Here is a 14,246-nt window from a genome sequence, read left to right as displayed (position 1 = left end):
TTGAGGCCTTTTTTTGTGTATTTATTATTTTTTGAGACGCTTTGAGAAGCGTGAATTAGACACCAGAATCGTGCTGGTTATCAAAATAAGCCTCTGACCTTTATTTTGTCAGTTGTGGTTTTATACATTAAAATGTAAGTGCTTACATGCAAATACTCATAGAACAGTAGTAGCAAGGGAGTGAAAGGGTGAAGGGTGTACAGATAAGACCTAGGGATGAACGTCATGTACAAATAACAGATAAGTTCCAAAATCAGGAACAGACTGATTTAGGAGAGACAGCTCAGGTGGGGGCTATCTGCTCCCGGAACAAGATATATATGGTCTTAAGTGTCGTTTTAAGCATTTCCGGAGTCCAAGTTAGCCAATTTTAATGTAGGCTATCTAAAATGACACCTATAAGCTTGAACCTTGGAATCAAAGTAAATTCTTTCACATAACTGTGTTGGACTGCAGTTCTTAGAAAAACAGTCCCCACATACGCTTCAATTATCGAGAGGGATTGACCATACAAAAAAGGCAGCAGGCACTAATCAGGGTGGGATTTACTGCATCTCTCACAAAGACAGGTGTTCGAGGACGCCCATGAACTCCTTAGTAACATAGGAACTATGGGGACGTATGTTCACTTGGTGCCAAGTGTCTAAATGGCTCTAATGGGTCCTCAGCTGCTTTAAGAGATCATAATCCTTAGGAAAATAATACCACTCTTGTATGTGGTCAGACATTTCCATGTCTATATCCTATCACCTAATTGATTAGAAAATAAATATCACATCCCTTTCTTACTTTTGTCTAATCCAACGTGCAAAGAAACGAACACGGTTTAGATGTAAGTATTGTGCTAAGATCTGTGAACGTAGTCTTCTATGCTCTTAAGCCCAATTATTTTTCTGTAGAGGAAAAAAAGTTACTTTTTAAAGGGACAGTCCATTGACCAAATACAAAGGTTTACTCCATATGCTCTCAATGAAAACATGCATGCATTTAATTATGCTTTTTTTTTTTCTTTTTTTTTTTCATTGGGTGTTCTATCTAAAAACAGCTTGCAAGAGCTGTAAATCTGTCTGAACACTTTGCAAGCCTTGTCCTTCTAACTTAGCCCAGACTTTCTGCGGCTGTCCAATCATAGACTTCACAATGCAGCTCAATGAAAAGTCTTTGCACTGAGCAGTTGTCTTCTGGAATTTAGGATTAAACCTGATCAGAGCTGATGAGCTGAACTAGTGGAATGTGCGTCAGGGGCTCTGTTGCTCCCACTAGAATTTCATTATAGAATTGCAACCAGGCATTCTTGATTTGTTGTCACTTTGATCACTCTTGCATGGCAACAACCGATCCCAGCGGTTGTGGGGAGTTTGACTTTTTCCATCTATAGCACTGGGCTACTCTCATCAATTTCATTTCTGGGATGGGTGGAGTGATAAGTATTTCCCAAGCAGGACAGGGGCATTTTTGGGGTAACGGGTGCCCACGAAGGCACAATAGGGAAGCCATTTACTTGAACTCCCTTCTAATCTCCATATTTTACCCTATTCCTCCATCCTATTTGACTACTAGTTACAGCCAGCCGTTTAGGCCGTCACTGCTGCAATAACAATTAGGGTTACTACTTATCATAATACTGATGTAGCGTTGTTGAGACATTGATACTATTATACTGAGTTTCTAGCATGGTTTTGTTTAGCAGTGGTCCTATACCAAGGTTTCTGCATGTGTCTGTTCAGCCGTGATTTATTAATATCGACTACAAATCATTTTACTAGTGGAAATGTGCTTATCTGCAATTACCATTATCAAGTTGGCTGCCACCATAATATCTATACTAATGAAAAAGTTGTGAATAGCACCATGATTAAATATTTGTCAGAGCACACTATTGTGTGCAAAATATTATGTCTATACAGCTATTGTTTTTTAAAGATGTTTTTTCTGTAGTACTATTTTTCTTTTTTTGTGGTTCTTGTGGACTTTCTTTTACCATGATTTATTAAAAGCCAAGTCTTACATCTTGTGGTATTTTATCTTTATAGTATTCCATCTTTAGTACCAAGTCTTGCAACCTCCATTTTCTTGTTTGTCAATTGTTTACTACAGCAGTTACCCACCATTTAGGAGGTTTGCACTGGCTCCAGCTCTTCCTTTTCTGTTTCTCCTTTTCTCTTTTTAGTCACTCTATCCTTAACACACTAAAAATACATCAAAAACACACATTCTACATCTGTTTCTTGGCCAACTAAAACTTCCTCTCACTCCGGCTAACTCTACATAAATAATTAGAATTTTGAATTAAAATAATAGCAGAATAGTTCAGCTTGCGTAGTTCAGAAAAATGAAAAAAAAATAAGTCTTTCAAGGAATATAAGGACATCATTTTAGTTTTTAAGAATTGTTTCGTAAGAATATATAACACAAAAGCATAAGGTGGAGCTAATAATACTTCCCTCTATTCTTAATACAGCCAACAATGTTGAAACAGAAAAAGAGGGATATACAATAGTGCAGATTATCCTTGTGACAGCATACGTATTGGAGGATCTCAATAAAGCACACTCACAAGAATAGAGCCATATGCAGAACCTGGCTCTGGTTAAATCTCCTTAGGATCCTTTTTGGGAGATCCAAACCCCTCTTGAGATGATATGAGGGTGATCCAGTAACTTCCCAAAAAACGATAGATGGCAGGAATATGGAAAAGGCGAACAAATGTATTGATATGGATAAAACAACAAAATATTGAGCATAAATAAAAGTCCAATAATCACCAAAACTCGTTTCGCCGAAGTGTGGCTTCTTCCGTTGGTGTATATGGAATTGCTGGGTCCTTGTGCCTTTTTTTTTTATCCTTGTTCCATTTTTGAGGTCTTTTTTCTTGGTTGAACGCATCATGCGTTCCACCCATATGTTGGCTTCTTCCTGTTTCCGCACGTCACGTCTCATCAAGTGAGCGGATCCTGCAGTAGTGGATCGCAATCTGCGTATTATCCCTCTCTCTGGTATGACTTGTATGCATACGGGCATAAAAAAAGTTCTTAATGGAACGCAACATGCATTTCACTTTCATCTATTCTCAGCAAATACCTTTAGTAATAACATACAGTAAGAACACTTATACTAAATGAAAAATAAAATGCAATTTAAAATATACCCAATAGGGAAAAGATAGAAATGTATTAGAGATCGTATTTCACGATAATATAACATCTTCTTAGCAGCAATGTGAAAAAAAGAAAAGGTTTTAGAGGTAAATTTTTAAAGGGTTAATTTCAAGGATACAGGGATCGATATTTGTAAAGGGAAAGAATCTGACAGTACCACCATCATTTATATACCGAAAAAGTAAAGCCATGTATCTGTAAAGATTTTATACATTTAGAATACAGAAATAGTTCATTAAAAATGCAATAGTAATCAATAATAAAAGTTGCTGAACAATATGAAAAATGAAAAAATATACAAAAAAAAACATGATAAAATACAAGACCTGATCATTACAAAAGGAATTAAGATTAAAAAAGGACACAATTCAAAATCTTGAGTAAGACCATGGGTAATAAGTGTTTTAAAATTATAGATACATCTTATCTCTTCCTCACCTATTTTCTTATTAAAATCTCTTCTCCAATCTTTCTGAACCAATTTAATGACGTAGAAAAAAAAAGATCTTTGGTTATTATTATGACAGGTGTTAAAGTGATTTTAATTATGTGTTTCTAAACCTCTTTTCACATTTCTAATATGTTCTTCAATTCTGATGTGCAGACATCTGGTGGTTCTTTCTACGTAGATCAGATTGCAGGGAAATTTGTAAAAAATTATCCAACAAAAATGATCCCACACAAAGGTTCAAAATATGCCTTTTGAAGTACCCTGGGATGTCTTCTTTAAGAAATGGTATGTCTTTATGGGGTAGTTGGATTATATAGGCTTCTAAAATGGGACATGGACACAGCGTAAAAGTTCAAAGTTTGGAGGGAAAAAAAATGGAATGACTGTGTTTCAAATGTGCCCCTTCCATGTCCACATATACCTGGCAAAGGTACTTATGGGGGTATCGCTGTACTCAGACGACAAAGCTGAGAAACATATGAAGTATTATACAGTCGTAGCACGCATAACGTTTGCAAAATACACTGTGCAAACTCACTTTGTGTGTCAAAAAGGCAGAAAAAATGTTTACCACTACACTTGGTACAAGCTAGCAGAAAAATGATCCCACGCTAAGGTTCAAAATATGCCTTTTGAAATACCCTGGGATGTGTTCTTTAAGAAATGGTATGCCTTTATGGTGTAGTTGTAATATGTAGCCTGCTCAAGTGCTCCAAAGTGGGACACGGATGCATCAAAACCATCCATGAAAATTCACACTTAAAAACCTGAACTTGTCACATCTCTTTTACAGCACTGTAACTTCACAAAATAGTGTCTAGGTCATACATTGGACATATTGTTTTACTCAGAAGGTGTAACAGAGTATAATTTGGGGATTTTTATGACAGTGGTACATATTAAGTGTAAGAAATTATCAGCAAGAATGCAACATATGTAAAAATTTAATTTTTCCCTCCCCTCACCACAAACATTGACATAAACTGGTAAAAAAAAAAAAATGGTGACAAGTTAAGGCACAATATACAACATATAAGATACCCTGGGGTGTCTGCTTTATCAAATGAAAGCCCTTTGTGAGATTATTTGAACAGTCACACTGCTATAATACCCTAAAATGAGACATAGGCCCGTCAAATCCATCTATGAAAATTCTAACTATAGAAACTGAAATAGCCTTTTCTCTTATATGGCACTGTAGCGTTACAGAAAAGTGCCAAAGGCATACAATGGGGGTATCGTTATACTCAGCAGATGTAGCTGAACACAGTATAGGGTTCTGTGCAGGAATAGCACACACCAGCTTTATGAAATACACATTACAAAAGCCTTGTTACATGTGTATATGCCAAAAAAGAGAAAAAACACAACTTTACTCCAATATTTAGCAGAGATTGGCGATGAAATGGCTACGTAAAAATAGCCTTTGATGTCTACTTTATATAAATATATACTTTTGTGAGGCAATTTTGTTTTCTGTGATGGCTACTAAACCTACAAGACAAACATACCAAATTCTAAAATTGTTGCAAATTGAAATTTTATTCTAGTCCTTGTATTTTGTGACCTGTAGCTTTCAAAATAAGCTGAAATCCTATACATATGATGTACTCTATAAATCAAGACACATAAATGAATTTATTTTGAATTACTTTTCTAAGCTGGACTGTGGCAAACCTAGCCACTTCTGAGCTATATGCAGTATAGGTTGTCCGTAGGCTGAATGTATAATGTGTTCCGTTAAATGTATATGTGTTGTGCTATGGCCGTTCGCATGCTGACAGCCGTACGCTGCCAGCATACAAGCATTCGTACGACGAAACACGGCTATCCTGGCCGTTCGCCGTACGAATACGGGCTCCCCAGGTCGACCACACATTCACAAGTCGTGTGGTACCAATTAACCGATTGCAACATTGTTGCAATCGGTAATTAGGGGCTCTCCTAGGTGGCCGTCGTTCGACTACCGACCATGCGGCGGTCGGCCATCTTGGATCCTTTGTCTCTGCAGCGGTGTTCGGTCGTCGAGAGCCTGGAACTGAAAACGGCTACTCAATGATCCGAACACCGCTGGACTTCCAGAGCGTTCGGGAGTTCCGCGTTCGGTACATTATGTGTCCCGTACTTATTCGGTACTTTTAGACCAACTTCCATGTTTAAATGTATTATGTGCGGCGTTCGGTCAATTCAGCTGGGATCAGAGCGATATTCTCACAAAGTGTGCGCTCCGACCCCAGCTATCTACCGAACGTTCGGTTATTCCAAAGTACCGAATATTGTGTGAAATATGTATTTTAGTCAATTGTCGGTTTTGCTGCACGAGGGGATAATCCACTTAATCGTCCATTTTAGTGGGAGTATCCTTCTCGTGCAGCAATGCCTGTTGGGAAAGTCACAATGCATGTTGGGAGAAATCCCCTGGATTATCTGTGTGGAAACCCCTTGCATGGGGAACTGTAAATATGCTGCCTGTGAATAAACCGAGTTAGTTGACTCCCAAACTGTGTTTCGTCCGGTTATTGGGAGGATTGGGGATATTGCCTTGCTTTCTATTCTGACTGTGGATTTCCTGAGGATACCGACGGATATCGTGTATTATTATACTGCATTCCGTTACATGGACATATTATGCACACGCTATTATTGCCAAAACTGTGAAACAAAACTTTATATTTTTTTCCCAATTTTTTGGCATTTTTATAAAATTCATGGGAATGTATCTATGTATATGTGGCATCAAATTAAAGCTCTGTTTGCCCTCTAAAAAACGATGTATAATATGTGTTGGTGCAATAATTGACAAATTGATGCAAATTGCATTGAATACAAACAGCAAAAAAATACAAAAATGGCCTTTGTCCTTAAAGGGACACTCCAGGCACCCAGACCACTTCTGCCCATTGGATTGGTCTGCATGCCAGCTCCCACTACCCTTAACCCTGAAACTGTAAATATTGCAGTTTTCATAAACTGCAATATTTGCATTGCAGGGTTAACTCCTCCTCTAGTGGCTGTCTATTAGACAGCCACTAGAGGGCACTTCCGGGTTTCTAGCACAGATTTTCTGTGCTATAGCGTCAATGGACGTTCTCACGCTATGTAAGGACCCTTCAACATCGCTAAAATCCCCATAGGAAAGCATTTTTAATGCTTCCTATGGGGAAATTTCGGAACCAATTTAATGGTTTCAAAGCAGTAGATGATTGTAATGTTTAAAACAAAAAAATAACCATGTACATTTTGTCCTAAGTGATATGAAAGCATATCACAACAACTGAACTAATTAGCTTTGTTATCCCTGGACATCAAAGCGGAACATACAGCAGGAAGCCTATTGAATGCTATGTCCTGCCTGCAATCATCACCCTCCTCTCGCACATAACTAAATGTCATCCACCCGGTTTGCTGTATTTATCCTAATACGCGGAGCAAAGTAAACCCTTTCACCGAACCCAATGTGCAACAACCCTCCCTACTCATTTATGCCATCTAAATCCCTTATTTTTATGTGCAACTAAGACCCGCTGTCCAAATTCTTTTCCTTTTTGCTTATTTGTGAACTTGAGCCAGTAAATAGGATGTGAAAGTGGAATCTGGTGTGAAGAGGACACAATGGAAGTGCTTACCTGGCCAACAAACCTTCAAGTGCCAAGTGAATAGTAGCATGCCAAACATTTTATGGTGGTTAGCAGTAAAATTGAAAGGTTATTAACTGCAATAGTTCAATAGCTTCAGCACCACCTCAAAACCAACTGCCCAACAGTAAGTAGTAATCACCATTGTAGATTGTAAGCTCGTTTTGAGCAGTACTTTCTTTACCACCAATATCCCCTTAAAGATAAAGGCACTCTAAGCACTAGGACCAACATAGCTTAAAGGGACACTCCAGGCACCCAGACCACTTCTGCCCATTGGAGTGGTCTGGGTGCCAACTCCCACTACCCCTAACCCTGCAACTATAATTATTGGAGTTTTTTTTAATAAACTGCAATATTCCCTTGCAGGGTTAACTCCACCTCTAGTGGCTGTCTACTATATACGGATTGTTTTCCTGGCACTGGAGTTTCCCTTTAAAGGAACACTAAAGAAACATAGAATGTGACGGCAGATAAGAACCATTCGGCCCATATAGTCTGCCCAATTTTCTAAATACTTTCATTAGTCTCTAGAGCTTTGGGAATACAACCATGCAGGCCCCCTGCTGTAAGATATTCAAAGGCGAGTTTTACTGAAAGAGACACTCCACTGTCAAAATACAAAATAGATAAAATCACCAAATGAACGCTTGCATGCATTTTATTATGCATTTTTCATTGGAGCTTCATCTGAAAACAGCTTGCAAAAAACGCAGATCTCTTGTACGTTGATTTTACAAGCCCTCCTCTTCTAACGCTGCCCAGGCTTTGTGACTGTTCAATCACAAACTTCTCAATGCAGCTCAACGATAAGACATTGCAAGACAGGTGCTCTGGGCAATTGCTGCCTCTTCAGTTCAATGCAAGCAAGTTAACCAAACCAGGAAATAACAAGACATGTTGTCTGCTTGAAAAGCCAGGGGGTGTAACCAGTATTAATTATAAATCTGCACTGTTTCCAAAATTAGAAAAATAGTACACACTCTTCACATATAAAGCTTTTCAGTAAGTTAAAGTGCTTTAGGGGCCTGGATTGTCTCTTTAAAGGGAAACTCCAGTGCCAGGAAAACGATCTGTTTTCCTGGCACTGGAGGGTCCCTCCCCCTCCCACCCCCAATCCCGGTTACTGAAGGGGTGAAAACCCCTTCAGTGACTTACCTGAGTTAGCGGCGATGTCCCTCGGCGCTGTCTCCGCCTCCGCGACGCTCCTCTTTATTGCGTCGCCCACCGGCCGAGGGGACCTAATGCGCATGCGCGGCAATGCCGCGCATGCGCATTACGTCTCCCCATAGGAAAGCATTGAAAAATAATTTCAATGCTTTCCCATGTGGTTTTGAGCGACGCTGGAGGTCCTCACACAGCGTGAGGACGTCCAGCGACGCTCTAGCACAGGAAGCCTGTGCTAGAACCCAGGAAGTGACCTCTAGTAGCTGTCTAATAGACATCCACTAGAGGTGGAGTTAACCCTGCAATGTAATTATTGCAGTTTATAAAAAAATTCAATAATTACACTTGCAGGGTTAAGAGTAGTGGGAGTTGTCACCCAGACCACTCCAATGAGCAGAAGTGGTCTGGGTGCCTAGAGTGTCCCTTTAACTTTACTTGCCACTGTTTCTCCGCCTCCTTGGCTGAAATCAAGATTGATTATCTCAATCCAAAGCTTCCCCATAGGGAGGCTAGTGCGCATGTGCAACAAAACGCAGCATTATGCGAATCATATATTTATGTAAGATCAACTGATTGAATAGCAGAGTTCAGCTAAGCTATGGAGGTGTAAGTGCCTCTAGCGGCTGTCAGAAAAACAGCAACTAGAGGTGCATTTATCCATTCCATGTAAACGTTTCTGTTCATACAAAAAACGGCAATTTTATATGGAGGGATTAAAATGACATAACCACAGCACCCAGACCACTTCATTGAGATAAATACAAACATTTAGATTAAGCAGCAACCTCCCGTAGTTTCCCCCCCCCACTTACCTTATTTGGGGGGTGGAATAAAAAAAATTATAACTGTGGACTGCATGAGAAAGCCGCCTGCCTGACCTAATTTTGCAATATGGAATGAGGATTAAAGTGTTGGCATTGTATCAGAACTTTATTTGTTTTAGTTTGCCGGTGGCAGTTATTGATTGCCGCAGTAGAGGCATTGACGGTTTTGCCAGTCTACGTAAACTGCAGCTCTCAGCTCTAGATAAGGAATAAACATGCAGAGATGCTCACAGAACTCTGAATTTTACCAAATTAAATTGAATGGAAAAACTGAAGAAAAATTACCGATTTGGCTGAATTCTTCATATTCGCTATAGTCACAGTAGCTGTTATAGTCTGAGTGTTCCAGTTTGGATTTACTAAAAACCCTGTTGATGTACAGTGAGCCCATCTGTAGTTCAAAGAGTGTGCTTAATCTCATGATAGGAATAAAGAAACCTCATGATATGTCCACAAGTTAAAAATCGGTATCAGGTGTACACAAAGAGTAGCAGTATTAGTAAGCTCTTTGGAGAAAGGCCTATACCTTTTCATAGGCATTTCTGTCAACAGAAGTCCATTAATTGACAAGGGCATCAGGTGACGGTGCCAGGAGGATGGGAACTATTAAGAGAACTTTGGAGTAAAACAGTTTTTGACATACTGGACATAGGACTGTGTCCAGGACCTTCAGACATCATAACTACTTTATTGAGATTAAGTTGTTATGATGCCAGAGGGTTCCTTTAAGGTTACCTATATTCTCTGTAAAGTGGGTTGCAATGTGGTTTGGCTGCTTTTACAACAGACAAAGAGTGTATGTAGTGGGTTGCGCACACAGTGAACAGGCATAAAAAGTATACAGTGGTAGAGTGAATAGAACAAATATAATTATATAAATACCCTATATAGATTTGTCTCAGATGTAACTGAAAGAGATCATAGCTAATATAGGTCAGTACAGTTTGAATAAAATATAAAGTGCAAATGCAAGTATTTTAGATACACCCCACTCACATTTTACCGAGCCTGTGATTCTCTCTTCCGTTTTTTATGTCATTTTGTGTTTGTCATTTTCATGTCAATTTTGGCGCAGTATAACAATATAGCTCCGCCCCCTGGTGCCCGGGATTAGCTGGTTCATAACCGGCACCTTGTAGCTCTGCCCCCTGATCTCAGCCAAGTGCCGGGTGATTTATCTTTGGCTGCTTTTACAAACATATATAGACCAGTGATCTCAAAATCTGAACTACAACTCGCAGGCACCTTGTTGGATTCAAATAATTCTGGGAGTGGGAGTTGTAGGTCAACATCTGTGGGACCAGAGTTTGAAGCCCCCATTCTAAACAAATTGCAGCAGAGGCCCATCTCTATTTCCAAGTTATCAGAATGGTCAGATTGGACTTTTCACTCACAGTACATTTTGGAAACATGATCATTTGGCAGTGTCTAAAATGTTTACTTCTACATAAATATATTCTGGCAGAAGAGTTGTGAGGCAAATTTCCAGAAGTGGAGCAATCACCATAGAAACCGACTGAACATTCCTGTTTGCTCCATTTTTTTTTTTTTAACTTTGCCCTGAAACTGAGCTTCTAAATAACAAGAGCTCTAGGTATCCAGCCTAGAATTAAATATTTTTTTATTAGGTACTAAAAAAAAAAAAACCTCCAGCATTTAGATAGGAAGACAGCCATTAGAGCATTCAAGGAAACATGGAAGATGTAGTTTTAAAACATCTGGCGATCTACCTTTGGGGCACCCCTTCACTAAATGAATATTTAACCCAGCAATGTAAACATTGCAGTTTCCAATAATAATAAAAAAAAAAAAAGTACAGGGTTAAAACTACAGTGCCAATGCACTCAGACCACATCACGTGAAGTGGTCTGGGTGCCTTTCATGGTCCTTTAAGGTAGAAGAACAAAATTATATTTGGGGTTGGAAAAATAATAGTATTATGTATCAATTGGTGGTGGTGAAAAGTTGGTTGCGGTGTGCAGAAACCAACGAACGGGTAGGCCTGTAAATAACAGAGGGCCAACCGAGGAGATGAGTGGAATTAATTAATTAAATAAGGGTTGAGGCAGGTGGGATGACCTGAAACGGAACGGCCCCAGTAGGATTGTGTTAGAGTTTTTATAAGCCAAACTCCTCCCACAAATACAGGTCTTTGGCCTTAAAACATGTATAAAGTCTGCATGTAAAACAACTGAATATAGTGTAAACAGGTTTTGAATCCAATGTAAAATTTCTGAAGGCAGTTTGAATTCGTCTTTATATCTAGAATACACAGTAGTAGCAGCAGCACCTACAATGAAGTCAGTACAAGAGCTTGAGCTATTCCTGCACTCGTGTATATGCTTTAATTCGGGGTCTGCTTTAGTTAATGCAAAATCAGCGCAAGCATTTTGCATGCAGAAGCAGCAGTGTGAACAAACATGAGTGACTGTGTGTTCACCATCAGCGGATGCCATTTTTTTCTGTTTGCTATGTCAGCATGTGATAGTTACGGTGTGTGAAATGTCATTGTCTGTGTTTCACTGTTTGAGTATTCTGCTCAGAATCATCTCCCCAGTTACACAGCCAAACCAAATTTACAAATAAAAAATATAGTAAATGCAAACTCACCGATGACTTGTTTTTATTAGAATCATTTCTAGACTCCGTAAACATTTCTAGGCACATTTTCACCATGCTATACCATTTCACTAGGAATGTACAATATACTCTTTCAATACAATGTATCTTTCTGCACAAACATGCTCCAACATACTGCACTAGTCAATAAAATATATACATATATACTCCCACATATATAACTATAAATATTTGACATATTACCAAGCATACCTACAGCAGAAATAGGGACCCTTTTTAAATAATGCAGAAAAGTGCAAATTCAACATCATGGGCATTAATATTTACGCCACATATATACTATAAGTACATTACTTTAAGCAAGGGTATTTAAAGGTGCATATATTTTACAAGTGCTGTTTAACAAATGCAAAGACAATCACACATTAAGCATAGCTAAGCAATGCCAGTAAGAGCCATTTCAGCAATAGAAACACGATTTGTAATGCAAAGTGCAAAAATGAATTCTAGCATATGAGACATTTTAGTAAGGATTAGTGCAATGTTTGGGGTGGGGGGGGTGTGAACCTATCACTTCAATTTATATTTGTCTTAAAGCAAACCAAAACAAATGCTAATGTTTGCTGCTTTATAAAGTGCAAATAAAAATATTTAGGTGCAATAGTGACAAACATAATTCATACAAGTGCCCTAAATAGCCACAAACACAAGAGAAAACCGCAGTCCAATTTTACAGTTGTAAAAAGGTTAGATGGTAAGGACTTTAGGGGATTCTTCTGAGGGAATGTAAAGCCATCAAACAACAACCACGCATCAAGGTACCAATGTTATATACAGGATCAATGTTCCCTCTTTGGGTACTGAAAGCCCAAATTACTGTAGGAATGATGGGCATTGCTACAGCCATGAGATCGGTCAGGAAATGATCACTCCACTGTTTCTTTGGCACAAGGGCCTGAGCAGTCTCTTCATTTCGCATCTCCAATAAAGGATTTTCAAAGTCAAGTTCTTTCATAGCACGATTTGCATTGGCACTTGCAAAATCCTTCTGCATTGACTCTGGGGATAAAAGAATTGCAGAGTTGGGGTCATCTGGTGTCAGATCTATTAGTGTTTGGGATCCAGTAGAAAATTTTATTTGAAGATCCTGTAAAGGAGATGATCTTCCAAATGGATTGTTATTTGCGTGACTCTTGAAAACCTTGAGAATAAGGTGCTCCAGATCAATGCTATATGGAACCACATCAGTCTGTATAGCTTGTTCCATCCATAGTGATTCTTTTGCACGTTTCCATTTTACCTTATCAAATCCACCTGTTCCAAGGCTGGACTGCAACCCTGTGGAATTCAGATGTCCTAAACCACTAAGCTCACTTGTGGTTTCCATCATTACTTCATCATACAAGTCATCTCTGTTTGCAAGGTCATCATTGACAAGCAGATCACAGTCTGCCATTTCTTCAGTTGCTTGTTCTTCTAATAGGAGTCCTTCTGACATTTTATCATAAATTGCACTTTCAGTCAAAGATGCTCCAGGTGAGCTACAAATATAATCCAGACATGGTTCATCTCTGAAGGACTCATCCTGTGCTATCTCCATGCTACGCAGTAGTGTTTCCAGTTTACGGTTTTGAATGTTTATATCAATGAAATATTTTTGGATCCCTTTATCTTTCTCAGCTAAGCTGTTTTTCATGGTTTCAATAAACTGTTTTAACTGTTTTATTTCCTTCCTCGCTTCCTTTAGGGCAAGTTGGGCTTCAACTCTATGGCACTCTTCTTCAATCCAGTCTTCTCTCATACGGGCCAACTGAGACTTAAGGTCCTCTATTTCTGCTTCTCTGAAATGCCAATAAAAATATATATTTAATATCAAAGAACTGGTATTGGATACAATAAATCAAAGTGTTTTTTTTGTTTTGTTTTTTAACAAATGATACAAAAACCAGAACCACAACTGGGATTTTTGATTGTTTATGCAATAAACTCCAAACTGTAGCAAACAGAAATCAGGTGTAATATAAAGGCCAACAAAAGCTAATCTACAAAAATTATTCAGCCCAGCTATAGCCACAGTTTAACAAATGTAGTTTACATTTTGCCATTTACATTTCAGTTTGCAACAATTTGGAGTTTTGTGAATAAGACCATATGTGCAATAGCAAAAAGCCCCAAACAAATTATGAATACAGAAGATGTTTTTTTCAAGTCTTTAGACAGTTCATTTGAAACAATATATATAGCATATTGAAAACAGTCTCTACATCTAGACCCACTGCAATAATCCATTGGTGTCAACCGGGGGTAATAGCACATACCTACAATTGACTTGACCAGCTTAGTCTGGCATTTTTGTACTTCTGAACTAATGCTTCCGAAGAACCATACGGAAAAATGGTCCTAAAATCTTACACTAGGCATACATATATAA

General features: G+C 38.6%; 1 protein-coding gene across 2 annotated transcripts in view; it reads right to left on the bottom strand.

Moving 5' to 3' along the window:
* Positions 1–11,847: 11,847 nt before the first annotated feature.
* Positions 11,848–14,246, bottom strand: part of SYBU (syntabulin) — a 56,074-nt gene continuing 53,675 nt past the window's right edge. For both annotated transcript variants that reach the window (XM_063451131.1, XM_063451132.1), the window contains one exon: positions 11,848–13,656. In XM_063451131.1, the coding sequence (XP_063307201.1) occupies positions 12,579–13,656 (1,078 nt within the window). In that variant the 3' untranslated portion in view covers positions 11,848–12,578. The remainder of the gene's footprint in view (positions 13,657–14,246) is intronic.

The sequence above is a fragment of the Pelobates fuscus genome, chromosome 4, assembly GCF_036172605.1.
Source record: "Pelobates fuscus isolate aPelFus1 chromosome 4, aPelFus1.pri, whole genome shotgun sequence".
Taxonomy (NCBI): domain Eukaryota; kingdom Metazoa; phylum Chordata; class Amphibia; order Anura; family Pelobatidae; genus Pelobates; species Pelobates fuscus.
Note: the sequence above shows the minus strand (reverse complement) of the source record. Positions and strands in the feature narration are given on the sequence as shown.